General features: G+C 44.5%; 1 protein-coding gene across 1 annotated transcript in view; it reads left to right on the forward strand.

Annotated features, from left to right (window-relative positions):
• The window catches only part of KIF26B (kinesin family member 26B), a 432,841-nt gene that overhangs the window by 355,021 nt on the left and 50,889 nt on the right, over positions 1-26,931 (forward strand). Inside the window, exon 10 of the mRNA XM_028111484.2 lies at positions 13,895-14,054. Coding sequence (XP_027967285.2) covers positions 13,895-14,054 — 160 coding nt within the window. The remainder of the gene's footprint in view (positions 1-13,894; positions 14,055-26,931) is intronic.

The raw sequence follows: 26,931 nt of genomic DNA on the forward strand, positions 1-26,931 counted from the left end.
AACAAAGGCATGTTTTTTTAAAATAGTCTATAAATCAGACTTTTGAATGACCGGATTCTGGCTGCCTCCGTCCCTTGGTGGCGTTTCTCTGTAAGACCCAGGGCTCTGGCCAGCTCTGTGAGGAGCTGCACCCCCGGGACCCCAGTGTGCTGGGTACACAGTCCCCTCTGGGCTACAAATCCAGCACTGACCTCGGTGCAGTGCTCCATCCTTTGCCAGCCCAGTTGTGTACGCTCTGCGTGCTGGGGAGTGTCTCAGGCGGGATTTTGGACCATGGGCCACGTGGTCCATTGACCCGGCTGGGCTTTTCCCCTGTGAGCCACAGGGCTTCCCTAGTCTCTCAATGCCCACTTCTAAGGGCTTTCAAAACACAGGCCGTTGGCCCCCAGTGCTCGCTGAAAATGATTGCCTCCGGACACTGGGTGCCCAGGAAACACTCACTAGCCCCGAGCTAGGAGACTAACCCAGGTGCCTGGCAATTGTGAAGCTAACTGACTAACACAGAGGCAATCAACAAACCTAATTCTAGGTGGAGCTTGGAGTTAGGCATCCAGTTGGGATCAGGGGATGGGCTTCCCAGTTTCTCCGCAAGTCTGCCTGTTGCCCAAAGACCTGGAAACCAGTATCCTGGAGACAGCGCTCAGGGCTTCTCTTGCCCCCAGTGGACGCTCTGCCCTTCCCCAGTCTCAACGCGTCCGCTGGCCCGGTTTCTGCCGTTGCTCCTTCGCCTTAATTGTTATTTTAATTCAAGTGTCAAGAAGTCCAATTTACATTCAGAAAAACTTACCCTTTTGGTGCGTTGTTAGATGGGTTTTGGCAAATCTGTATGGTTGTGTAACCCCCGCCACCATCCAGATAGAGAACAAAGCCATCAGCACCGAAATCTCCCTTCCCCCGGCCTCTAGCCCCTGGCGACCACTGATCCCGATTTTTGTCCTTTTAGTTTTGCCTTTATACAGAACCTCATATCAGTGGAATCACGTAGTCCTCATGTGGCCTTTTTGTGTCTGGCTTCTTGCATGTGGCGTAATGCATCTGAGATTCATCCACATTGTTGTGTGTACCGGTTGTTTGCTTGTTTTTCTAGACCGAGCCTGGAGACTTGCCCCTGCCCCTCCTCCTACCCCCAGGCCTGAGATCTCCCTGTCCACCGCCCTGGCCTTGGGGCTGCCCAGGAATCTAGAGATACTGGCCTCACTGGTGAGGCACTGGACCTCTCTTACACCAGAAGGGTCATGAGGGTCTGACTGCGGGGAGAGCAAGATAGTTTGAATGGGAAACTTCCAGAGGAGATTGATTCTCAGTGATGGGCTCCCACCGATCACCGCACATCCGTTTAGAAAAACTTTCTCAAAGAAGGAAACAAGGGATTGGGTTAAGGGATGAGAAGATCCAGACCTTTAAGACTTGTCACAGAATTATCCCCCTACCGGTCTTGGAGGCTGGCTTTCAGTTCTGCCCGCATTGTTTTTTTCTGGGTTGTGTCTTAGCAGCATGAATGTGGGAGTCTGAGAAATGTTTTATTCCTTTAAGTTTTTAAATTTTATTTAAGCTTCATTTCTTCAAGCTCTTCTATTCTTTTAAGTCAATAACAATGATAATAATCAGAGCCTGCCATGGGTGCTTGTACTTTCAGCAGAGAGTGACTCGCAAAAGATCCGAATTTTCAGCCAAATTGCTTCCAAATGCGCTGAGCGGAAGATCTCAGGAGATGGTATAATCTCGTCCTCATTCCTTTCAAACCGCGCTGAAAACAACTGTTTTAGTTCTTCACTTTCTCCCCCCCGTGTTTCTGCTCTCAATTTGGAACCTGAAAGTAGGGAGGAATCTTGAAAATAAACAGTTAATTAAATGACTGTAACTGTAAGAACCTGAAATTCAGCTTCCCAGAGGTGTGGGCTGGGCCTTTCCCTGAACCTGTCGCTTTGCAGCGCGTCTGGGCACTTATGGAATATTTAACATCCCATTCCCCTTCTTCCTGTTTATACATCGTGAAGGCAAATTGCTTTTAAATAATAAATTCAGGGTAAAGGAAAAAGCAAGTACCGTTAATGGCTCCCCAAAACCCTTTTCGGTACTTTCTAATGTATCTGTAGATGCGAAGGGAGTGGGGGAGACACCAGGGGACGTCACCTGCCTGCCACAGCACCCGGCTTCCCGGGAGGACAGGAGTCCTCGCCAAGACGTGCATAGCCGGCCTCCGGCCCATGGTTCACTTCACTTCAGTGAATTTATATTTACATAAAATATAACGAGATTCAGAGTGTTGTTTAAAATGGAAATTTTTGCTTATACATAAGTAATAATCCCTGTGGACCTGGCAGCCAGAACTCAATTAAAGGAAAGTATTAATTAGTTACCCTGCAGGGAAGCAGAGAGCAGAGCGTGCTGTTGTGAACGGGCCATCAGAAGCTTAGATGGTGGATTTCAGAGAGGTGTCCCTGCAAGAACTAGCCATGTGTGTGCATGCACCTGAATCTTACACATGTATGTATTTTATATGCACAATATGTGTGCAGACATATGCACATATAAAGAGGCGGACAAAAATGTTTTAAATGTGTCCAATCAGGATAGAAGAGAAAATTCTACATTGATGTATTACTGTTTTGCACATAGCATTCGGTTAGGCTTAAAATATTGCCCCAGCTTAAAGGATTTTTGCAATCTTAGTGGGGCTAACTCTCCACCTGTTCTGGAACCTTCCCCCGCTTTGCCAAGCTCATCTGCAAAGGCTGAGAACCCCTGATGGAATTCGAGCCTTGGGAAAGAGCCCGAAGGCCCTAATTATCAAGAACTGCTCCTCATAAAGATGGGTCTATCAGGAGCCTATCCACACTGTATTAAATCAAATGGAACGTGTGCTATGTTTTCAAAACATCAGTGTATTTCTCTGTTACCTCGTTTAGCTATGTTTCTAAAAGAGAAAGACCCTCCGGTTATCTGTCACATCAGCAGATGGTGTGAGTTCAGAGAAGTCCTCTCGTGTAACACAATCAGGAGATGATTAATTGAAAAAGTCAAAAGGGGGACTCCTGTAAAATGATACATTCATGCCATGAACATTTTATTTTAACTAAAAACATACAGATGGGTATTTACTCAACCATCTTCTGATACACGGCCATGGTTTTCTCTTTGAGATGAGTTTGCAACCTAAATTTCTGCTTTTATAAACCATGCTTAAATTAAAGTCTGGGTTTTGCTTTAAATTTCTTCTAAGTGATTCAAGAACTCAAAAGACATTTATGTAGCCAGCTGGTATTAGACCTTTTCTAGATTCTTAAATTGTTTCCCACTCTATAATTTTGCATTTCCACCTAATTTGGCATCTCTTTTTATTTTTATTTTTAAAAAGATTTTATTTATTTGAGGGACAGAGCATGAGCGGGGTTAGGGGGGCAGAGGGAAAAGGAGAAGCAGACTCCCCACTGAGCAGGGAGCCCAACACGGGACTCGATCTCATAACCCTGAGATCATGACCTGAGCCAAAGGCAGATGCTTAACTGACTGAGCCACCCAGGTGCCCCTCAGCATCTTTTTAAAAAATAACTCATTTTTATCTCATCTTCCCAAAGCATTGGGTTTAGTTGTTAAAGAAACATTAGCTCTCTTTACACAATCACATCTTATGGGTTTGCATAAGATTTGCTTCTATTTTCTGCGTAATGACAAGTGGCATCACTCGGTTCAGGAGGGAACCCAGCTGACCTGTTAAGTATACAGCTCATGTGCGGGGAGCAAGAGAGCGCGAATGAGAAAACAGCCGGCATGGGCCACGAGGATCCCAGGTGCCTAGGGCATCAGTAGACATGCCTCACAGGTGAGGGCCACGCAGCAAGGAAGCCGTGCCCAAATTTTGCTGCAACTGAGAGTCACCTGGGGAGCTTTTCGGTGAAACCCAGTGCCCGTGGGGCGCTCCAGGCCCGTTAAATTAGAAAGCCTTGGCGTAGGAGCCAGACATCTGTGTTTTTCTTAGATTCCAAGGTGATTCTGATGCGCAGCCAAGTTTGGGAACCACGAAGTTAGGAGAAGTGGGGTTAAAAGAGCTTCTACATGCTTCGCAGTTAGCTCCGGATTTTCTAGATGTTGGGCGATTTATTTTTTATTTATGGAGGGGCGATTTATTTAAGCCCTGTGAACTTCGTTTTCCTCATCTGCCCCACGGAACCGAGTCTCGCATTACAGGATTGTTGTAGGAATTAAGTGCTATCGGAGAAGAGCATTTCCTGGCACATCCTGGGTACTTGGTAAACGTGAGTTAGGAGGGTGGCTCAGGAATGGGGTGAAATTAGGATTGCTTCCTGTAGGGAGAGTAAGGCATGTGGGTGTTTGGGTCTGGCCAAGCTCCAGACTTACCACGTATACACAGGAGAGGGTGAGTGAAGGGTGACTGAAGGCAGTTTAGCTCCTTTCACCCCGCAGCTGCGACCCCGGAAATCGGACGAGTGGGCGAGGAATCTGCTTCTTACCTGCTCGGACTGTTCATCGATTACGGAACTTTCTCTCCAGCCATCTGTAGTAACGTACGTTCTTGCCAGTAGCAAATGGCTGAGGTGCGCTCACCTTGCGCCCTTCCGAGGAAGCCCCATGTGTGGAATCCAGAACTCTGTGGCCGCTCCAACTTCAGTGGCCACGGCGGACAGACTCGATTTTCCATTGTCTGAATGTGACTCCCGTTTTGAGTCATGCAGCTATAATTATAGGTATTTTATAACGTTCTTCTTCGGCACAGTCTAAACTGCCTTTTGTTCTCTGTCTTCTGTTTTACTCCATGTACATTATGCATTTTATTCCATTACATCAAATGGACTATTAGAGTCTGAAAGTCCAAACCAGTCCCTGTCTTTGCCCTTTAATCTACGGCACTGGTGGAATATCTGAGCTGCTCTTGTCTATATAATTAGGTTGCAAAGCAGATGATATTTTGCTTTAAAAATAACTATTTCCCTAGCATGCTGCCGTGACCTGATCTTGCATGATACGAAATGGGATAAAAGAGAAGTCACATATTTTATCTTCCCTCATGAGGGTTTTTCCTGGGGAGAGCAGAAGGTGAAGAAAATGTAGCGTCCTTGATATGAACAGTTCTTGGCCATGGATGTACCAGAGTCACTGGACCCCCATGAATGGAAATGCTGGGCTTTCCGTAAACACTCATCACCTTTTTTCCTAGATGTGGGCATTGAGGGTGGGGCCCAGTAGAGGCCAAGTGAGGGTTAGGACGGTGGTTCCCGAATGTTTCCATCCTACAGGGTGAGCAGATGTGGGGATGCCCAGAGACTGGCCATATGCTCATCCCACGCCCACCGGGACCCAGACCCCGCCCCGTCCCACCCCCTGCGTCTACTTTCCCACCCAACCCCTTTTCCCGCCTTGCCCCAAAAGTCACGGTTTCCACAACAGCTTCCAGAGGTTTCTGTGTCTACCTTTGCGGCTTGCCGTCCACGCAGAGCGGGGAGTGGTCTAGAAGCTGGGGTCATGTGCTGGGGGTGCACTCCCCTCAGAGAGTGGGGCGGGGGCAAAAAGGGAGCCTGGTACCCCTGCCGTCTCGGGGACTGGCTGAGTCCACATGGCACAGGGTAAGGGGCACAGGTCTCGAAGGGGTGAAGCCCAGCTTCCCCCTGACAAGGACGGTCATGACAGGGTTCCTGGATGAGAACAAAACGGGGGCACCTGGGTGGCTCGGTCGGGGAAGCGTCTGCCTTCGGCTCAGGTCATGGCCCCAGGGTTCTGGGATCGAGCCCTGCGTCAGGGTCCTTGCTCGGCAGGGAGTCTGCTTCTCCCTCTCCCTCTGCCCCTCCCTGTGTACTCTCTTTCTCAAAATTAATTTGAGCACTTTCTCAACTAGAATCTTAAAAAAAAAACAAAATAGCTTTAATGAGCTTTAACGAGATACACTTGAGATACAGCAATCCACATATTGTGTAAGTTTTGCCATATGTATATCCACCCATGAAGGCATCCATACAATCAATGAACATAGCCCTCACCCTCAAAACTTCTTGGCTGAAGTGTCTTTTGCCCTTTTTGAAATTGTTTTTGTCTTAAAATTAAGTTTTGAGAGTTTTTTATGTACTCTGGATAAAAGTCCTTTATCACAGATATGTGTTTGGCAGATCTTTTCTCCCAGTCTGTGGCTTGCTTTTTTATTCTCTTAACCATGTATTTTGAAGAACAGAAATAGTCAGTTTTCACGAAGTCCAGTTCATCTGTGTGTTCTCTTATAAATCACGTTTTTGGTTTCATAGTTAAGAAATTTTTGCCTAACCCAAGATCAGAAAAGTTTCATGCTATGCTTTTTTTCTAGAAGTTTTATAATTTTAGGTTTTATATTTAGGTCTTTGATTCATTTTTTCAGTAAATTGGGCAATGTATGGATTAAAGGGTCTTTTGCATATATGTGTATATATTATGGCAATATCTTCAGTCTGATAAAAGTGCTTCTGAAAACCTAACATACTGGTAAAAGACATGCAGTTTATATATATATATATATATACATATATATACACACACATATACTTAGAGCGCGCATGTGAGCGGGGGGAAGGGGGCAAAGAGATCTCAGGCATACCTCGCACTGAATGCGGAGCCCACGGCACGGCTTGCTCTCACAACCCTGAGGGTTCCAGTACCATTTGTTATAAACACTATTCTCTACTAAATTACCTTTCTTAAAAATTACTTGTACATATTTGTGTGGCTCTGTTTTTGGACTCTGTATACTCTCCCATTGTTCTCTTTACACCAGTACCACACTGTCTTGGTTTATGGTGGCTTTATAAGAAGCCTTGAAATCAAGATCTATAAAGAACTTCTCAAACTCAACACCCAAAAAACAAATAATCAAGTCAAAAAGTTGGCAGAAGATATGAAAAGACACTTATCTGAAGAAGACACACAAATGGCTAACAGACACATGAAAAAATGTTCATCATTAGCCATCAGGGAAATTCAAATCAAAACCACACTGAGATACCACCTTACACCAGTTAGAATGGCAAAAATGGACAGGGAAAGAAACAACAAATGTTGGAGAGGTTGTGGAGAAAGGGGAACCCTCTTACACTGTTGGTGGGAATGCAAGTTGGCACAGCCACTTTGGAAAACAGCGTGGAGGTGCCTCAAAAATTTAAAAATAGAGCTACCCCATGAGCCAGCAATTGCACTCCTGGGTATTTACCCCAAAGACACAGATGTAGTGAAAAGAAGGGCCATATGCACCCCAATGTTCATAGCAGCAATGTCTGCAATAGCCAAACTGTGGAAAGAGCCGAGATGCCCTTCAACAGATGAATGGATAAAGAAGATGTGGTCTGTATATACAATGGAATATGACTCAGCCATCAGAAAGGATGAATACCCAACTTTTACATCAACATGGATGGGACTGGAGGAGATTATGCTAAGTGAAATAAGGCAAGCAGAGGAAGTCAATTATCATATGGTTTCACTTATTTGTGGAACATAAGGAATAACATGGAGGACATTAGGAGAAGGAAGGGAAGAATGAAGCGGGGAGACTCAGAGGGAGAGATGAACCATGAGAGACTATGGACTCAGAAACAAACAGGGTTTTAGAGGGGAGGGGGGTGGGGGGGTGGGTTAGCCCAGTGATGGGTATGAAGGAGGCACGTACTGCATGGAGCACTGGGTGTTATACGAAAACAACGGATCGTGGATCACCACGTCAAAAACTAATGATGTAATGTATGGTGACTAACATAACAATAAAATTAAAAAAAAGGAAGCCTTGTAATCAGATACTGTACTATTAGCCTTCCAGTTCTGTATTTATTTTTTAAAAAGTTGTTTTGACTATTCTAGGTCCTTTGCATTTCCATATAAATTTCAGAGTCGGCTTCTAAACTGACTTTGTACCATCACTTTCTACCAAAAAAGACTGCTGGGATTTTGATTGGGATTACACTGAATCTATAGATCTGTTTGGCGAGAATTAACATCTTAATGATACTGAGTCTTCTGACTCATGAATAGATTTCTCTCTCTGGTTTTTAGGTCTTCATGAATGTCTCTCAGCAATATTCTGTAGTTCTCTGTGTATAGATCTGTCTATATGCTGAATTTTTGCTGAAGTATTGCATATTTTTATCCTGTTATAAATGGTATTTTAATTTTTTTAAAAGATTTTATTTGAGAGAGACAGAGAGAGCACAAGTGGGGGGAGGGACAGAGGGAGAGAGACAAGCAGACTCCCCGCTGAGCAGGGAGCCCGATGCGGGGCTCCATCCCAGGACCCTGAGATCATGACCTGAGCCGAATGCAGATGCTTAACTGAGCCACCCAGGCGCCCCTGTAAATGGTATTTTAAAATTTCAATCTCTAGTTGTTTGTAAATACTGTGTAGAAATACAGGGGCACCTGGCTGCCTCAGTCAGTAGAGTATGCAACTCTTGATCTTGCGGTTGTTCAAGAGTTCAAGCCCCACATTGGGCAGGGAGCCTACTTAAAAAAAAGTTGATTTTTATCTGTTCATCTTGTATCTTGCAACCTTGCTAAGCTCTCTTGATTCGTTCTTGTTGCTTTTTTTTTTTTGTGGATTCTGTTAGATTGTTTATGCAGATGATCATGTGAGTCTATAAATATAGACTGTTTGACTTCCTGCTTTCCAATCTGGATACCTTTTCTGTTTTCTTGATTTATTTCATGGCTACAACCCCCAGCACAACATTGAATAGAAATGGTGAGAGTGGACATTCTTGTCTCATTCCTGATTTTAGAAAGCATTTGATCATTTACCATTAAGTATGATGTTAGCAGTAGAATTTTCAGAAACTATCCAACTGAGGATACTGCATTCTGAGCGGTATTTTGCTGAGAATTTTAATCAGGAATGGATGTTGAATTTTGTTAAATGTTTTTCTGCATCTGCTGAGTGAATCCTATAGTTTTTGTTTTTGTTTTTAGTTAATATGGTAAATTATATTGATTTTTTTTAACCAATCTTGCATTTCTGGGATAAATCCCACTTACTCGTGGTGTAAAGTCCTTTTTATATGCTCCTAGATACAGTTTCCTAATGTGGTTCTCTAATTTGTTTAGAAATTTTGCATCCATGCTCATGAGGGATATTGGTCTTTTTTTTTTTTTTTTTTGTCTTTGTAATATCTTGATCTGTTTTTGGTATCAGGGTAATTCTGACCTCATAGAATGAGTTGGAAATATGCTCTCCTATTTAATTTTCAGGAAAAATTTGTGTAGAATTGGTATAGCCTTTTCCATTCTTATACTTTATCATTTCTTAAGTGTTTGGTTGAATTCACCAGTGCAGTCATGTGACCCTGGAATTCTCTCTCTGAAAAGCTTGTTAACTGTTGTTAACTACAGATCCTATTTCTCTAATGGACAAAAATCTATTCATCTTACCTGTTACTCCTTGAAGGAGCTTTGGGACTTGACATCTTTTAAGACATTTGTCCATTCTTCCAATCGTCTAATTGACTGGTGTGATATTTCCGTATTATCTTTTATATCTGTAGAAACGGTAGCAAGGCCATCTCTTGCATTCCTGACATTAGTAATTTGTGTCTTCTCTCCTTCTTTCCTGATCAGCCATTCCAGAGATTTATTAAAGAACCAGCTCTTGGCTTCATGGATTTTCTCTATTGTTTTTACTTTTCTATTCCATTGATTTCTGCTTGTATGTTCATTCTTTCCTTTCTGCTAGTTAATCTTTAATTTGCTCATTTTTTTTCTTATATCTTAAGGTGGAAGTTGAGATCATTGTTGTGAGGCCTGTTTGGTTTTTAAAGATTTTATTTATTTATTTGACGGATGGAGACACAGCGAGAGAGGGAACACAAGCAAAGGAGTGGGAGAGGGAGAAGCAGGCTTCCTGCTGAGCAGGGAGCCCGATGTGGGGCTCGATCCCAAGACCCTGGGATCACGACCTGAGCCGAAGGCAGACACTTAATGGCTGAGCCACCCAGGTGCCCCGAGACCTCTGTTTTCTAATCGAGGCATTTAATGCTATAAACTTCCTCCTCCGTACTTCTTCAGTGATCTCACAAATTTTCATTCACTTAAAAACGCTTTCTAATTTCCATTTTGATTTCCTATTTGACCATAGGTTATTTGGAGCTGTCTTGTTAAGTTTCAAAATACTTGGGAATCTTCTAGATATCTTTCCATAAGGACTTCTAATTTAATTCCATTGTGTCAGAGAACGTACTTTGATGTGAATCCTTTAAAATTTATTTAGACTTGGTTTATGGACCAGAATATGGTCTGCCTTGGGAAATGTTTTATGTGTATTTCAAAAGAATGTGTATTTTGCTGTTGTTGGGTTGAGTGTTCTATAAATGTCAAGTAGAACAAGTTGGTTGACTGTGTTTTCCACATCTTCTACATCTTTCCTGGTTTTCTCTCTACTTGTTATATCAATTCTTGAGAAAGTGTTATTTGAAACCTGCAACTATAATTATGGACTCGCTTATTCTTGGAGTTCTATCAGGTTTTGCTTCAAGTATGCGTAAATATTTTTGATTGTTAGGACCTCTGATGAATCATCCCCTTTATGAAATGTTCCTATTTGCTTCTATTCACATTTTTTGTCTTCAGTTTCTTTTGTTTAATATTGATATAACCAGTTCAGCTCTCTTACAGCCACTGTTTGCATGGTATAGCCTTTCCCACTCTTACACTTTTAATGGATTTTTTCTTTATATTTGAAGTACATTTCTCATAGGCAGCCGCCAATAGTAAGGGCTCGCTCTTTTATCCAGTCTGACCATTTCTACCTTTCAAATAAGAGTATTCAGACTATTTACATTTCATGTAATTATTGACATGATTTAGTCCAAATTCTTATTTTTCCATAGGTTTTCTATTCAACTTATCTGTTCTTTCTTTTCCTTTGCTTTTTTTATCTGCCTTTTTTGGATTTACTGAATATTTTTAAGAATTTCACTTTACATCCTTTGTTGGCTTAATAGCTGTCACTCTTCACTATTTACTGATTACTTTAGGGTTTATAATATACACCTTTAAGTTATTACGGTCTGGGGGCTCTGGGGTGGCTCAGTTGGTTAAGTGTCTGCCTTCGGCTCAGGTCATGACCTCAGGGTCCTGGGATCGAGCCCCACATCAAGCTCCCAGCTCAGCGGGGAGTCTGCCTCTCCCCCTCCCTCTGCCTCTCCTGCTGCTTATGCTCTCTCTGTCTCTCTGTCTGTCTCTCTCTCAAATGAATAAATAAAATCTTTTTTAAAAAAGTTATCACAGTCTGCTGTCAAGTGATATTATAGCACTTCATGAATGGAGTAAGAACCCTACAGTGGAGCACCTCCATTTCCTCACTTCTAACGTTTGTGCTATTGTCATCGAACTTTCAGATTTTGCATATGTTATAACCCATATATGACAATGTCCTTAGTTTTGCTTTAGCAGCCAATTATCTTTCAAAGAGATTTAAATAATAAGGGGGAAAGTGTACATTTATTGGCGTAGTTATCATTTCCAGAACTCTTCATTCCTTTGTGTATATCCTCTGTGGGTTTGCTTTGGTGAATTCTTCCAGCTTTTTTAAGTCTGAAAGAGTCTTTATTTCCCTTTTGCCTTAGAATGATACTTTTGTTGGATATATTATTCTAGGTTGACAGTTTTCAGTACTTTAGAAATGTTGCTTCACAGTCTTCTCACTTGTATTATTTCCAACAAGAAAGCTGCCAAATCCTTATCTTTAGTCCTTTATATGGAACCTGTTTTCCTCCTCTGGCTGTTTTTAAGATTTTTCTCATTATCACCAGTGTTAAGCAGTTTGATTATGATGTGCCTTAGCATAGTTTTCTTCATGTTTCTTGGGCTTGGGGCTCATGGAGCTTTTTGGATCTGTGGGTTTTATCAAATTTGGGAAGGTCTTGGTTGTTATGTCTTAAAACATTTTATCTCTACCGCCCTCTGTGTCTTCTCCTTCATGGACTCCAATTACACACATATCAGGTCACTTGAAATTGCCCTATAGCTCTTTTTTTTTCTACATTTTTATTTTTAAATTTTTTTCTGTTTCATTTTGGATAGTTTCAATGACTTTATCTTCAAATTTACAAGGCTTTCCTTATGTAATGTGTAATCTGCCATTGATCCAGTATATTTTTCAACTCATAGTTTTCAGCTCTGTACAGATACAGTTTTTTAATTATCCCATGTTCTACTTAACTTTTTAAACATTTGAAATACTGCCATAACTGGGTTTTTCATTTTTGTTTTTGTTTTTTGAGAGAGGGGGAATGCGTGTGCAGGGGGGTGATGGGGCAGAAGGAGAGGAAGAGAGAGAGAATCCCAAGCAGGTTCCACACCCACTGTGGAGCCCTGCAGGGCTTGACCCTGAGATCATAACTTGAGCCAAACTCAAGAGTCAGACACTTAACTAACTGAGCCACCCAGGCGCCCCTGAAATACTGTCATAACTATTTTAATGTCCTTCACTGTCAATATCTAATATCAGTCAGTTCTGCTTGGTTTCAAATATCTTTTCATTATGAGTCTCCTTTTCTTCTTTGCATGCCTTCTTATTTTTGATGGATGCTGGACATCTCTGTATTTTGTAAATCTTCAGCATTGTTTTGGGATACAGTTATTTGTAAACAGTTCAATCCTTTCTGATCTTGCTTTTAAAAGATTTGGTAGGTGGGACCTGGTCTATGTTTATCTAGGGCCAAGTGTTCCCCACTGCAGAAGCGAGACCCTTCTGGGTCCCCACCCAATGCCCTGTGAATCTAAATCTTGAGGTTTCTAGTCTGGCTGTTGGAAACAGGCATTATTCCTGGCCTTGTGTGTGTGCTATGTGCTGTCACCTCTAAACCTTCCAGGTGGCTAACTCCCCAGCATGTGTGGTTCCCTCACATGCCTGTACTGACCAGTACTCAGTTGAATATTTGAAGGGATCTCTGCAAATCCCAAGTTCTCTTCTCTCCAGTACTCTGTCCTGCCAGCTGTTGCCACCTTGGTCTCCCTGGACTCTCCACTCTCTCCCCTCAATTCTGACAGTCTGTTGCATTCCCCCTGAGCTCCCCATCCCTGAGGCGCAGGGAGTAAGGCAGTAAGCTGGGACATAAGCAGTGATGACCTTCTTTGTTACCCACTTCCCAGGGATCACTGTCCTTTTTACTGCCTGATGTCTACTGTCTTAGAAACAGTCACTTTATACATTTTGTTTTTAGATAAGACCATCGACCTTGTCCCTGTGACTTCATCCAGGCCAGAAGCAGAGGTACTCATGAGCAAGTTGCTTAACTTTTCTGAACTTCTGTTTTCTCATCCATATTTTAAAAAAGAACAAGAGTATTCAGCTTACGGTTTTACTGCAGGAACTGAATGAGAATGGTGTTTGTGCAGCACCTGGCACTTGGTAGATACTCAGCAAATACTTGGGTTTTTCCCTATCTCTGCACCTGGTTGTTACTTCTTCTTGATTTTACCTTGGGGTATCAACCTGATTGCTGGCTGAGCTTTCAGTCAGGGGCTCTGTGATGATCAACCAAAGCACATAATCTCTCCTGGGCTATTCAGATGCAACTCGATCAGTTTCACAATTCTATCCAAAGGTCATGTAGGTCAAACTTTATCCTCCTCTTATTGGACATTTACCTTCTCTGAAATCTCCTCCAATTCAACCTACAGGAATTACTCATTTGTTTATAGGATGAATGTCAGTAGGTTTTAGGTCGGTGATGCGTGGTGGACAGAATTCAAGAGGACCATGCTATTCGCATCCTAGCATGATTTTGTTGGGGTTTCCTACTAAGTCATGAATGTCAACCTTTTCCTTCCCCTTTTAGTTTTCCCTCAGACTTCCCAGGGAACTACCCGAAGGACAGACGAGCATTTGCCAGAACTTAACCACCTCTCTCTTCTCTTGTCTTCTCTGTGTCAGTGTCTGGAGGCCGTAGCCGCCTGCACCTCATTGACCTCGGCAGCTGTGTGAAAGCTCTTAGCAAAAATCGGGAAGGAGGCTCAGGGCTATGCCTCTCACTGTCTGCTCTGGGCAATGTCATCCTGGCTCTTGTCAACGGCAGCAAACACATCCCCTACAAGTAAGTGACCCTTCCACTGGATGAATGGGCCTGGGGTAACATGGTGCCAGGGCTGGGTGTGGGACTCTCAGTCCAGTGACATCTTGGGAAGATGCACATGACAGAGGGATAGTCTGGACCGCACTGTGAGTTCTTTGCCCAAACAGCCTTCGCTAACGATTGTGTAGTCCATGATCTTTCAAATTCAAAAGCTGGGAAAATACTTCCATTTGCTCCAATCCTGACTTCAGGCTGCTCAAGTCGGAGAGAATAGGAAGTTCTCTCGGTTGGGGTCTCCAATCACAGTTGCTACTGGTAGATCATTGCCACCATCACACAGATGTTTTATAGTAATGACAGCGAAGGGTGGAGGATTGAGCTACCCTTCCGTTAGGAGCCGGCTGTCCTATTTAACCAATAAAAATACAGGATACTCAGGAAAATTTGGATTTCAGAGAAGCAACAAATAATTTTTTAGTGGAAGTATGCCCCCAGTATTGCACAGACGTTTGGGAATCCTGTATTTTATCTGGCAACCCTACTTAGGAGAGCTCCTAAAGCTTGGCATTCCCACCCACCGTCCCGTGCAAATGTTTACTCCACTCCTCGGATCCTTTCCCTCCTTCTGTTATCCTCCGAGAGGATGAAATTAGAGCAGCTCCTATGTCTGGAACGGCCAAAGCCTGGCCATGTCATCCGTGCCCATGAATGACCCAGCCAGGGGCCACCCCTCACCACCATCACCTGACTCTGCTCTGCCCCTGAACAACGTGGTAATGGTGCTGGGTGCCCCCTGCTTGTTCAGACCCTTGCCAAGGCCCAGCTGCTCCCCTCACGAGCTGTCCGAACCTTCACGCGCCACAAACTGTCACTTCTAGCTATAGTCTTCTCTGCGTCACAAGGATATGAGACTCAGAATGGTAGGTGTGTGAAAGTTTTTTGTAAAATTCAGAACGCTGTAGCCAATAATGAGTAATGATCCTCTGGTTGAGCCTACGCACGTTTACTTCATGGGAAGAATGCCTGAGGAGTTGCCATGAGGATGAAGCAAAGGTGCATGGTGCCTTTTTTTTTTTTTATATGTAAAATCATGCAAAATCTAAGTCACTGTTGTGTGGGAGGAGAAATATTAAGTCGGCCCCTTTGTTCTATAATGAGTGAGATTCGGGACGAGTCCTTGAATCCTTCTTCCCCTCTGCCTGAAGGTGATGCCCCTGCTGTGATTTACTTCAGGAAGACCATTCGTAGACTGATTTTAGGAGTTTAAATAGTAGGTATAATCCTATCCGTCTCAACTCCTGAAATTGGGAAACTTCGTTGGATGAACCCAGAAATGGTTTTCCCAGCCCTCGTGAGGACCCTTTTCTTTGAGAAAAAATTTCAAGTTGAAGGTTTATAAAGTTTTATTCAGTCTCATTTCTGCAGTTGAATAAATTCAACCTGTCATTACAAGAGAGAAAGGGAGGGACGGAGGAAGGAAGGGAAAAGGGAAAAAAAGAAAGGTCTGCATTGGTACTGTCAGGGCTGAAGACTTGGAAGGAAAGCGTAATGGCCTCAGTTGGTTTCCCTGTCCATAAAAAGGGAAACATGTCTATTAATGTGAGAATAGATCATGATGTAAACAAAATTCAAAATACCATGTTCTAGGTCACTGGTTATATATCTTCTATGTCTCTCACATTTCTGTGGAGTGACACGCTTTTAGGATTTCAGCCAAATACTTGTTGAACTGGTGATGGGGGGGCTGGATGAGAGCACGTGAAATGACTTTTACTTCAGAGAAAGTAACTGCCTTTTGGTTCTAGTTGAATTTCATTGTAAACATACAGGGAAACATCGAGAACTGTTTTTAGGAGTATTTGGAGGGCAGTTGTTAAATGAAACCTATGCAGCACCAGCTAGTCACGAGAACCGGACACCTGCTCCCTGGGGAGGGCTGACAGTGTGTGAACCCTCCACCCCACCCTTCCCCGCTTCACCTCCAGTTTTCTTCCTTCGCATGATAGCCTTTGTGGGAGTGATGATTACATTGTTTGTATGTGTGAAGTAAGCACAGACTTAACATAAACCCAGTGTCTGCTCCAGACCTAGACTTGTCCCACTGTCAGGACCCTCCTTGAGATCTTGTGAGGCCACCCATTGCTCGGTGCTGGGAAACATGGCGGCCTGGCCGTCCTCCCCCAAACACTCGTTTACCAGTGACTCGTCTAGGGTCCCTCAGTCCCTCATGCCCATCTTTGTGTTTGAGCCTTAAAAGATGCTTGCTGTACTAGCACCTCAGCCTTGGTGTATATTCAGTATTTGGCCTCTGCAAATCACCTTTGCAGAGTGATTCGTCGACTAGGACCTCTCTTTTTTCAAGGTCCGGGAAAAGAAGGCAAAGATTTACTCAGATCCCCGAGCCAGGATCTGAGGCTCAAACTGCATCAGTTTCCAGGGCTCTGAGACCTTGGCAGCACTGAACCCACTTTGCCAATCCACTCCCCCAGCCTCATCAGCTGCCTTTGCTGTGCATAGCAGGGGGCCCTCAGCACAGCGGGAGGCCTCAGATATCCTTTATCAATTCAGTCAAGGCTCTAAAGCCACATTACGCAGCATTTTGTTAGCGCACTAAACACCTTTCACGTGTCAGACCTCATCTTTTCTGGGAGGGAGGGGAGGTTTCCTGCCCTGGCAGCTTTCTCTCATTCTTGCTCACTTACAGCTAACACCAGAGAAACGAAACTCCACATGCCTAACCCCTCCCCACCCCTCCAAAGCCACAGAACCCCACTACCTCTTCATTTGTCACCCCAGACAACTCGGCGCTTGGAACCGGCATTACTTGTGTTTGCTTCTGGGAAATTAACTGGAATGTGCACGGAGGGGATACCGCCTGTCCTCATTTCTCTTCATCATCCTCTCAGACTATTTGTCATGGGAACAAGCTCGAATGTGAGTCTGGAGTCATTACCCATCCCAGACACTCCCGTGGGCACCTTAGGGGTGCTCTGAGTGGTTTTGACTTTGCAGATGACTTTGCCTTTGTAGATGTCAGGCAGGCACGGATCGGGCTCCCAGCCTCAGCCGCTACCCAGCACAGGCTTGCCGGCTGGTCCGAGTGCTATAAATCAATCCTGCGTTCAGAAGAGCACGCAGGGGAGGCCGGGAGACCACCAACGACTCCAGCCCCCTCTTTAGTTCTGCACTAGCAGGCTGTACCCATTTGCTATTATAGCCCCCCGCCCCTTCCTGGGTACCAATGTAATAGCAGTCTTCCCATTTGGTAGATGAGAAAAAAACAGGCCAAGGCATTAACAAATTCCCATGCCAGAATCCAGTATTACACACACCACTGGATCTGGTTCCCAGAAGGGCTACCGCAAGGATCTGTCCATGTGAACTTAGCTTTGGTCTAAGTGCTATCATGTCCCAACTGATCTGCAGGACTACAGTCTTTCCAGAGACTGGGACATCCTAACCACCACCCAGTCTCTCGATATAGAATGTTTGGTCCCTTTTAGATGTTGTCCTATGAGGGGTACAGACCCTTAGGAGACATACCCTCCGTACTGAAGTGTCTGTTTTCATTTACAACTGTTACTCCATTTGGAGAAAGAATTACTTTAATAGGCCAAACGATCTGTTTGCTGATTTGCCAACAAGATGCTTGTCCTGTTTCCAAACACCAGATATTTTATAATGTCTTGGTTTCCATTTAACAAGAGGTCACGGAAGATCATTCCGAGACACTTTTGTGTTGTGTCTGAGACTCTCTTCCCGAGTCAACTTGAGACATAGCTCTGTATTACAGTCCCACGAAGGAGGGGATGCTTGATGCTTCTCTTCAACGGGTTTGGTCTGTAGTTCCAACCAAGACCCCCTCCTTGTTTATTTGCATCGGTCACTGGCCTGTCTGGCGTCACTGAACCTTCCCCTTCTCTGTGGAGAATCTGCTGGTGGCAGCAGGGGGCCTGAGGCAGGCTGTTGGCTTGCAGGCTGGAGCTCACGATAACACCACCACGGAGGCCACAGCGAGAGGCCTCTGCTCCACAGAAGCAACGAGGAGCCCACCATCAAAGTCTGGGATGGGAGCACGTCTCCTCCTCAGGCCCTCGTGAGGTCGGGAACCAAGGTCATATTAGGAACGGGCCAACATCAGAGCGGCCCATTCAAGCCAGCGAGCCGCCCTGGAAGCTCAAAATCAAGTCTGTGACTTGTGGAGAAATGACATTTCATTAACAGAGGCAGCTTTTCCAGAATGTCCACACTTCTCATCTGTGACAGGGTGTGGTGTGGAATATGGGGGTGGTGCCAAGGGCCGCAGGCCTAAATTCAGAAGGCCTTTCCAGGACTTGCTTCCTGGTCTTGAGAAATATTTTCTCCTAGTAGCCACTTGGATAGTCTCTGGTCCTCCCAAACCAGAGACCCACTCGGTGTCTGCGAAACTCGGGAACGGCTCTATGGATCGATATTACCTGAAGTATTATTTCCCCGGTTCACATGGGAGATGAAAGGTTTGTTCAAACGTGTATTATTTATACTTAGTATAAAATTAAATAGATATTTTCCACGAAAAATGTAAAAGAATAACAATTCTCCAGATTTACTGAAGATAGCACAGAATAGAAACTCTAAGAATCTTCCTGGGAGCGCACGCGCGTGCGCATGTGAGTGTGTGTGTGAGAGAGAGACACACATGCGTATTTAGCAACCTTTAAATGTACATTAATGCTGTATTACCTCCTCCTGATTTAGAGGGAGAACATCAATTTAGAACTATTTGCACAAACTCCGGGTACTGGTTTATAGCATTCCCTGTTTAGAAATAAAATAACTAAAGTCTCAGGTTGCCAGGCAACCATAGCAATGATAATTCTTATATTGCTGCTTCAAAAAGTATTCATTTTTATACATTTTAATGACTGTTAGGATGCAGAGAAAGTGGGTCTGGAAAAATCACCAGGACGTAGACACCCCCCCCCCTTTTTTTATGAGATTTGAACATTCTTTCGTTTGTTCTTCCCTCCTAGCTGCATTTACTTCCCTGGCCAGTGGTATCTTCATATTCAATTATGAGCATTTCCAGAGACTGATAGTATTTTCTTAAGAGTTTAGGCAGCATGACCAGGAAATGAAGTCTGCCAGGTTTATCCAGAAGCACGCAGGTCACTTGGGGAGAAATCGGCTGGGGCCACAAGCCCTGGGTGCAAACATCAGTCGTTTCTCCACTGGTTTGGCTCCCAAACTCTGTACATCCCCCTTTCTGTTCTCGAGAGGGCCATTTCTTGCCCCCTCGTCTGTGGCTTATCCCCACTGGCTTATGGGCCACGTGCTTGCAGGACTGGGTAGAAATGAGGAGACGATCTCATTTCCCTCCTGGCTCTTCAGGAGGTTTCCTTCCTTTATGTGCAGTCCCAGGGATTACTAACAAAACCCTCTCCCCTCCAGATTCTGAACCAATTGGCAAATAGTTACAAGAGTATGATTGGGAATTAAAACCGTCTGTCTGCTTAATCCTGGCAGAGTGCAAGGAGGTCCCCTGTCCCTCCACAAACCAGACGCTAGGACCCACCTCGGGCAGAAGCAGGCCTGCAGGGCAGTCGTGTGGCTCAAGTGCCGGAGAGAACATGTGACTTGCAGGGAGGGAGACGAACAGACAGACAGACAGACAGACAGTGTTGGGCTGGACCTGCTCAGGCCTCACCGGTCAGACCTTTCTTGTGCTGTAGCAGGAAGTGAATAAAAGGGCAGAAAGAAAGATGGGAACTTTTTCCTCAATCTTTCCAAGAGGATAGAGGTTTCTAATTCGTGGACTTGCTGGGTCGCAGGGAGAAGCAGCACATCATTTCCGATACTTATTTTCTGGTTCTCCAGCAACGTCCTGGGTAGTTAGCATGGTGCATGAGTGAGCCCAAAATTTGGCTGATTTCATAATGGGAGCATAATGATGACAGCTCATAGTCGTTGTTCTCCGACTGTGCCTCGGAAACTGTTCCAGATGCTTGATGGGCATCATTCTGCCGACAGCCTGACGACATAGGCACTATTGTGAGCACACGTGTTACAGATGGGAACCCGGAGACAGGAGGGATAAGTCAGTTGGCCACGTTTGCACAGCTGGTGGGTGACAGCCCGCTTCCCTGCCCCACGGTGCCACCGCTTCCTCACACGGTGTCTGGAACACAGGGGCGCTCAATCAGTATTGGTTACAAGAGCAGATGAGCTGAGACAGTGGGTCCGCTGCATCTGCAGAGCTCAAGCGTGTGTCGTCGGTTGGAAGTGAAGGCGTGGTTCCAAGGAGGGGGCCCGGCTGTGGCCAGCTGTGCAGGCAGGGACAGTGTCCAGGCCCTCCGCTTTATGGGATGGCCACGGCGGGGCAGGCAGACTCCCGGAGCCTCGTGGCAGTGAGCAAAGTGGAATGGGGAGGGTGGAGGAGGGAAGGGGACCCATGCCGCTGAACCCAAATCAGAAATACCCAGTAAGAGTGTGGGAATGAGTGAGACTCCCCTCACTCAGAATCTGGACGCAGGACCTGAGGTAGAATGTCGGACAACAGGGCTTGGGTCGACCTCCTTAAATGGCTCTCAGAGGGACTCCCATTCTGGCCAGCACCTACTGGATGGTCTCTGCAGAGTGTCACAAGGCTTTTGTCTTTCTTAATTTCTGTGCTCCTGCCTGACAGTGTGTGGAGCCTTTTCATTGGCCCAGTGATGGGAGAAGCGGCAGATTCCGTGATGCTCTCTCAGGCCGCGGGCCCCCGGGACCCCCATTAGCCCCCTGCCCCACTGGCGGGCTCCAGCAGGGGAAGGGTGACCGGGTTCCCCTGCCGGGCATGGCCGGCCGACAACAAAGTTTCCAGCCCTCTCTGGAAGTTTCTAGGAGGTGCGTGGAGGCATTTCTGGGTGAAAAGATCTGTCAGAATAGGAGAGGTTATCACCCAGCCTGCGTCTCGAAGTTCTGAGGGGATGAGAAAGGCAGGGAAGGGGTAGGTTGGAGGGGAGGGTGGCAGCCGGCTACAGGGCACGGGATAACGAGCTGCCTCCAACCCCCCACCCCCCCAATAAGAGCAGCTGTGGGCCTTTCCATAGCTGGCCGGCCAGGGAGTCAATCTGTCAGCTAGAACTTGGGAAGTTGCTTCAGGCTTGGCTCCCAAAGAACTGTGTAGTCACATGCCTGTGGTTTCTAAAAGCTGGTCTGCAGCAGGGGCTGGGGGCCCGGCGCTGAGATGTGAGCCCCGGCGTGGGTCCCCTTGCCCGTCCCCCCACCCCCCTGCTCCCCTGCCTCTGGCAATCACCCATCTGTTCTCTGTATCTGAGTTTGGGTTTTTAAATTCCACATATAATTAAGATCATACAGTATTTGTCTCTCTCTGACCTCTTTCTTGTAGCATAATGCCCTCAAGGGGTACCCATGTTGTTACAAAGTGACAGGAAATAACTTTTTAATGGCCAAATAATATTCCATTACACGTATACGCATGAGAGCATTGTGTGTGTGGGCGTGTGTCTGTGAGCAAGAGAGAGAGAGGGAGAGGGAGTGTGTATAACATTTTCTTCATTTTTCCATTGATGGACACTTGGCACCATCCTATCTTCCTTGATTTTGAAAGGCCAAATGGATTGTAATTACCTTTTGTTAAAATGGAAAGCTCATAACTGGATGTTATATGCAAACAATGAATCATGGAACACTACATCAAAAACTAATGATGTAATGTATGGTGATTAACATAACATAGTAAAAAAAATGGAAAGCTCATAAATTGATTCAATGAGAGTGTGCACCTAATATATGGGTAGGATTGCTGCGGGATACAGACATTTAATTTAAGAGCATCCAACCCTGTGTACTCCACACAAAGAGAGAAGTAATGGCTTGAGGACATGAATGTCTCTACCTACAACTTCCCTCAATGAGTCCAACAAGCCTGAGGGTGAGTGGGAGTTGGGGGTCAGATGCTACTGTGCCCTCAGTTGTATCTGGGTATCCCACTGACCAGGGTGGGATTCAAATCTTTAAAGATGCAGACTTTTCATGTAATATGGCCCTTAAATATAAGGTGAGTCCTTTTGGTGCTCAGCCAGAGACCATGATGTGTTCCAACACTGAAACAAAACTTGACCATGTTGGGTCTCACGAGAGAAGGGTTTTCTTCCAAAGAGATTTTCAAGACAAAGCCGGATGATACAAATTTCACCCTACACTTCCAATCCCAAGTGATACATAGAGTTTAACTCCATTCATCATGGAGCTCAGTGCTGCTCTGATCAGCAAGGTGAATCCTGACCCAAAGGACCTGGCTAGTGGTTTTCAGGGACTGATTTTGTTCTAAGTCAAATCAAGGCTAGCAAGCATATAGGAAATAATTTGGAATACTCAGAGTATTTGTAAGTTCTTCTACCCATGTAGTCCTTCATTCACTCATTCAAAAATATTTATCAGACCCCTACGATATGCAGGGCACTGGGGATGCAGCAGAATAACACAGGTGCTCTCCCCCCTTGGGCAATTTACGCTCCAGTGCACTTACCAGGTCCAACCCCTGATAACACACGAGCACCGAGCACCGAGTGCTCACCCGCCACCATGGGAAGGAGGGCCCGAGGCTAAGGGAAGCAGAAGGACTGGAGTGAAGGCTGTCTGGGCAGATGTGGTGACTCAAGCCCTCTGCTCGTCTACACCACTCTCTCGTTCCCACACATGGCGGCTTTGTCAAGTGTCCCACAGCCCATCCTTGAAACACCTGAGCCGTTTGAGGCTGCCCCGTCATTGGCCGCAGTGATGTAGATCCTGCCTGACGCAAATCATGATAAACTGCTGAGCCAAATGCAGGACTCCGAATCCACTGCTAATTGTTACCTTTGATGATAACTAATCACCATATCTCCAGTCATGCTGGCACTGGAAGAAAACAGCCAAACTGGGTCATTTGGGGCCAGTGCACAGAGTGCTTGAGATGCCCCTGGGCACCCAGAGGGCCCCGTGAGCGCTCAAGGGTGGCCAGATTTAGGCACAATTAGACATTAGAAGGGATGGAGCATACAAATGAGTTGCGGCTTAATTCATTAAGAAACTGTCTTGAACGTTAATAGAGCTTCAATCAGAGTATCCAGCCATAAATTCTCACCTGTTTCACAACTGGTTCAGGCTCAGTTGAGCATTAATAGATTTTTTTTTGTCCATGCAAATGAGGGGATAATTTAGTTCATGTGTAATTGAACAATTTTCACATAGTTATAGTCATGGAGCAGTTAAGTTGTATCAAATTGTCTAATGTACCAGTAATTCTTTAACAGAGAGCTGAGTTTCATTTTGATCTACTAAAGAGAGACTGGAAGGAACTGGAGGTTATAGTAAATTTGTTAATAATTTGAAGGATAGTCTATTTTAAGAGACTTGACAATATTCAGTCCTTTGGGGGCAGCACCCACCGTGGCTCTTCATTTTTGTTTGTCTGCACCAACTTTCTCTCACCCTACTCCTAGCAGCAAGATCAGGACAAATTGTGGTGGTGCGGTGGTGGTGGTTCTAGGTTTGGGGTGACAGGAGGGGTTGCGCCCCCCATTTATGAGCATACATTTCCTAGTTCTGTGCCGATCTGCCAGTTTTTCTGAGCATTACAGTGTGTGTGCCCTCGAAGCCCGTGTCAGCCCCTTCCCACCGCGCATCTGGCTTCCTGCTCCCCGGCGCCTGGCCATGTGCACACAGACTCCTGCACCGAGGACCAACTGCAGGTGTTTTTGAGAGCGTGGAAAGCACTTGTATGTCGTTTTCAGAGCAAAGTTCACTACCCTTCGCTCGGGGAAAAGGCCATACGCTGCTTCCTTCTGAGGATGCTCTTTGGTGAAGGCAGGGGAGACAGCAGTGTCCTGGCCCTTGATACACCTGCCAGAATGCCCTTTTAAGAGGAAATCTGATGGCACCCCCCCTTCTGGAAATCCTGCAGTGGCTTCTTGGCAGCTACAGGATGGAGTTCAAACCCTTTTATGGCCCATGAAGCTCTTCATCGTTTGGGCCACACCCACCTTTCCGATCTGGGAAACTGCCTACAGGCTCCCAAACCCCCACACCCTTTCCTGGCCCCCAGGCTGTGTACACGTTACTTTTTCTGCCTACTAATGGCCTTGTTCTTTCATTCATTTGTTCGTTCATTCATTCATTCATTCAGTGACTAGTTATCAAGAACATGCTATATTCCATACAGTGCTGGATCCCCTTATTCAGGTAGTGACTTTCTGCTTATTTCCCTAACGTGTTTTCATTGTGAAATCTGCCATATACACAGATGTAGAAACACATCTGCCCAGTCTACGAACTAATGAATCAAATACCTGTGTGCCCACCACCCATCTGCCCTGTCCTACCAACTAACAAACACCCGTGTGCCCACCACCCAGGTTAGGAAGTAGAACATTTACAAGGCCCATGTGCTCTTCTGGGACTATGTCACCCTCCCACCTTTCCTGGAGGGGACCACCTCACTGAATTTTGTATTTATAGTCCCCTAGCTTGCCTTACACTTTTACCACCTAAATTTGTGTCCATAACAATATATACTGTTTAGTTTTGTCTGATTTTGAACTTCACATAAATGGAATCATACTTTCTCCTTGGTTCTTCTTGAACTTCTTTTTTTCCAACCAATATTTCATTTCTGACATCCAATATTGATGTGTGGAGCTATAGTTTATTAATTTTCTTTGACGTAGGATTTTCCATTGTCAGAGGATATCAGAGTATTGGTTCTTCTGTTGATGGATTTCCAAGAGATTTTTAAAAATTGGTTGTTGAATTTTGTCTAACCCATTTCTGCATCTAATGAGATGATCATGTGGTTTTCTGCCCTTAATCCTTTAATATGGTAAATTATATTAATCAATTTTTTAATATTAAAAATCCTTGCATCCCTTCCTGCTTATTTTTCAAGGCTTACCTCAAATATTATCTCCTCTTTGAAGCCTTGTCTGATCTCCTTTCCTCCCTCCCGCTTCTTTGTTCCAAAAAAGTTGTTTCCCTCCTATAATCCCCTGCAGCATTCTGAAGGTATTGTATTATGGGCACTGATGTTATACCTTAATTATTTGTTTGCATACTTATCTCTCCCATCATATGAACTCATCAAGATAATGACAGTCTTTTTTTTTCCAGGTTCCTTATTTTTGCACTAATTTGCATTAAATCAACCTGTTTGAAACCTTACGTTTTTGTTAATTGAAATATAGTTGACGCACAATATTACATTAGTTTCAGGTGTAGAGCATAATGATTCAACAAGTCTCTACGTTATGCTGGGCGCACCACATGTGCAGCTGCCGTCTGTCACCACACAATGCTATTTCAGTACTGTCTGCTATATTCCCTATGTTGTGCATTTTATCTCCATGACTTATTCATTCCATAACTGGAACCCTGTATCTCCCGCTCCCCTTCACCCATTTTGCCCAGCCCCCATCCCAGCAGTCATCAATATGTTCTCTGTATTTATAAGCCCGTTCTGCTGTGGTTTCTTTGTTTTTTTTTAGATTCCACATATAAGTGAAAATCCTATGGCATTAATCTTTCTCTGTCGGACTTCTTTCCCTTAGCATAATGCTCTCTAGGTCCACCCATGTTGTTGCAAATGGCAAGATTTCATTCTTTTTTATGGCTGAATATTATTCCATTGTGTATATACACCACCTCTTCTTTATTTATTCGTCTGTTGATGGACACTTGGGCTGCTTCTGTATCTTGGCCATTGTAAATAATGCTGCCATAAACATAGGGGTACATGTATCTTTTCGAATTTTTTTCCTTTGGGTAAATACCCAGTAGTGGAATTACTGGAATATATGGTATTTCCATTCTTAACTTTTTCAGGAAGCTCCATACTGTTTTCCACGGTGGCTGTACCAGTTTGCATTCCCACCAAGAGTGCACGAGAGTTCCCCTTTCTCCACATCCTCGCGAACACTTGTTGTTTCTTGTCTTTTTTAGTCTAGCCATTCTGCCAGGTGTGAGGTGGCATCCTCATTGTGGTTTTGATTTGCATTTCCCTGAAGATGAGTGATGTTGAGCATCTTTTCATGTGTCTGTTAGCCATCTGCATATCTGTACTGAAAAAAATGTTTATTTAGGTCCTCTGCCTACTTTTAATCAGATTATTTGAGATTTTTTTCATGTTGAGTTGTGTAAGTTCTTTATATATTTTGGATATTAACTCCTTATTGGATGTCATTTGCAAGTATCTTCTATTCAGTGAGTTGCCTTTCCATTTTGTTAATGGTTTCCACTGCTGTGCAAAAGCTTTTTATTTTGGTGTAGTCCCAATAGTTTGTTTTTGCTTTTGTTTCCCTTGCCTGAAGGGACATATCTAGAAAAAGGTTTCTATGGCTGATATAAAAGAGATTACTGCCTGTGTTTTCTTCTAGAAGTTTTACGGTTTCAGGTCTCACATTTAGGTCTTTAATCCATTTTGAGTTTATTCCTGTGTATGGTGTAAGAAAGTGGTCCAGTTCCGTTCTTTTGCATGTAGTTGTCCAGTTTTCCCAGCACCATTTGCTGAAGAGGCTGTCTTTTCCTTGTTGTGTATTCTTTCCAACTTTGTAGTAGATTAACTGACCATATAATCCTGGGTTTATTTCTGGGCTCTCTGTTCTGTTCCATTGAGCTGTGTGTCTGTTTTTGTGCCAGTACCATACTGTTTTGATGATGACAGTTTTGTAGTATAGCTTGAAATCTGGGCTTGTGATGCCTCCAGCTTTATTCTTCTTTCTCAAGTTTGCTTCACAGAGTCTTCTATGGTTCCATAAAAATTTTAGGATTATTTGTTCTAGTTCTGTGAAAAATGCCATTGGTATTTTGATAGGGATTGCACTGAATCTATAGATTGCTTTGGGTAGTATGGACATTTTCACAGTTTTGATTCCTCTAACCC

Source organism: Eumetopias jubatus, unplaced genomic scaffold (genome assembly GCF_037043125.1).
Source record: "Eumetopias jubatus isolate StellerSeaLion01/CBP00866 unplaced genomic scaffold, mEumJub1_p1.0 scaffold_12, whole genome shotgun sequence".
Taxonomy (NCBI): domain Eukaryota; kingdom Metazoa; phylum Chordata; class Mammalia; order Carnivora; family Otariidae; genus Eumetopias; species Eumetopias jubatus.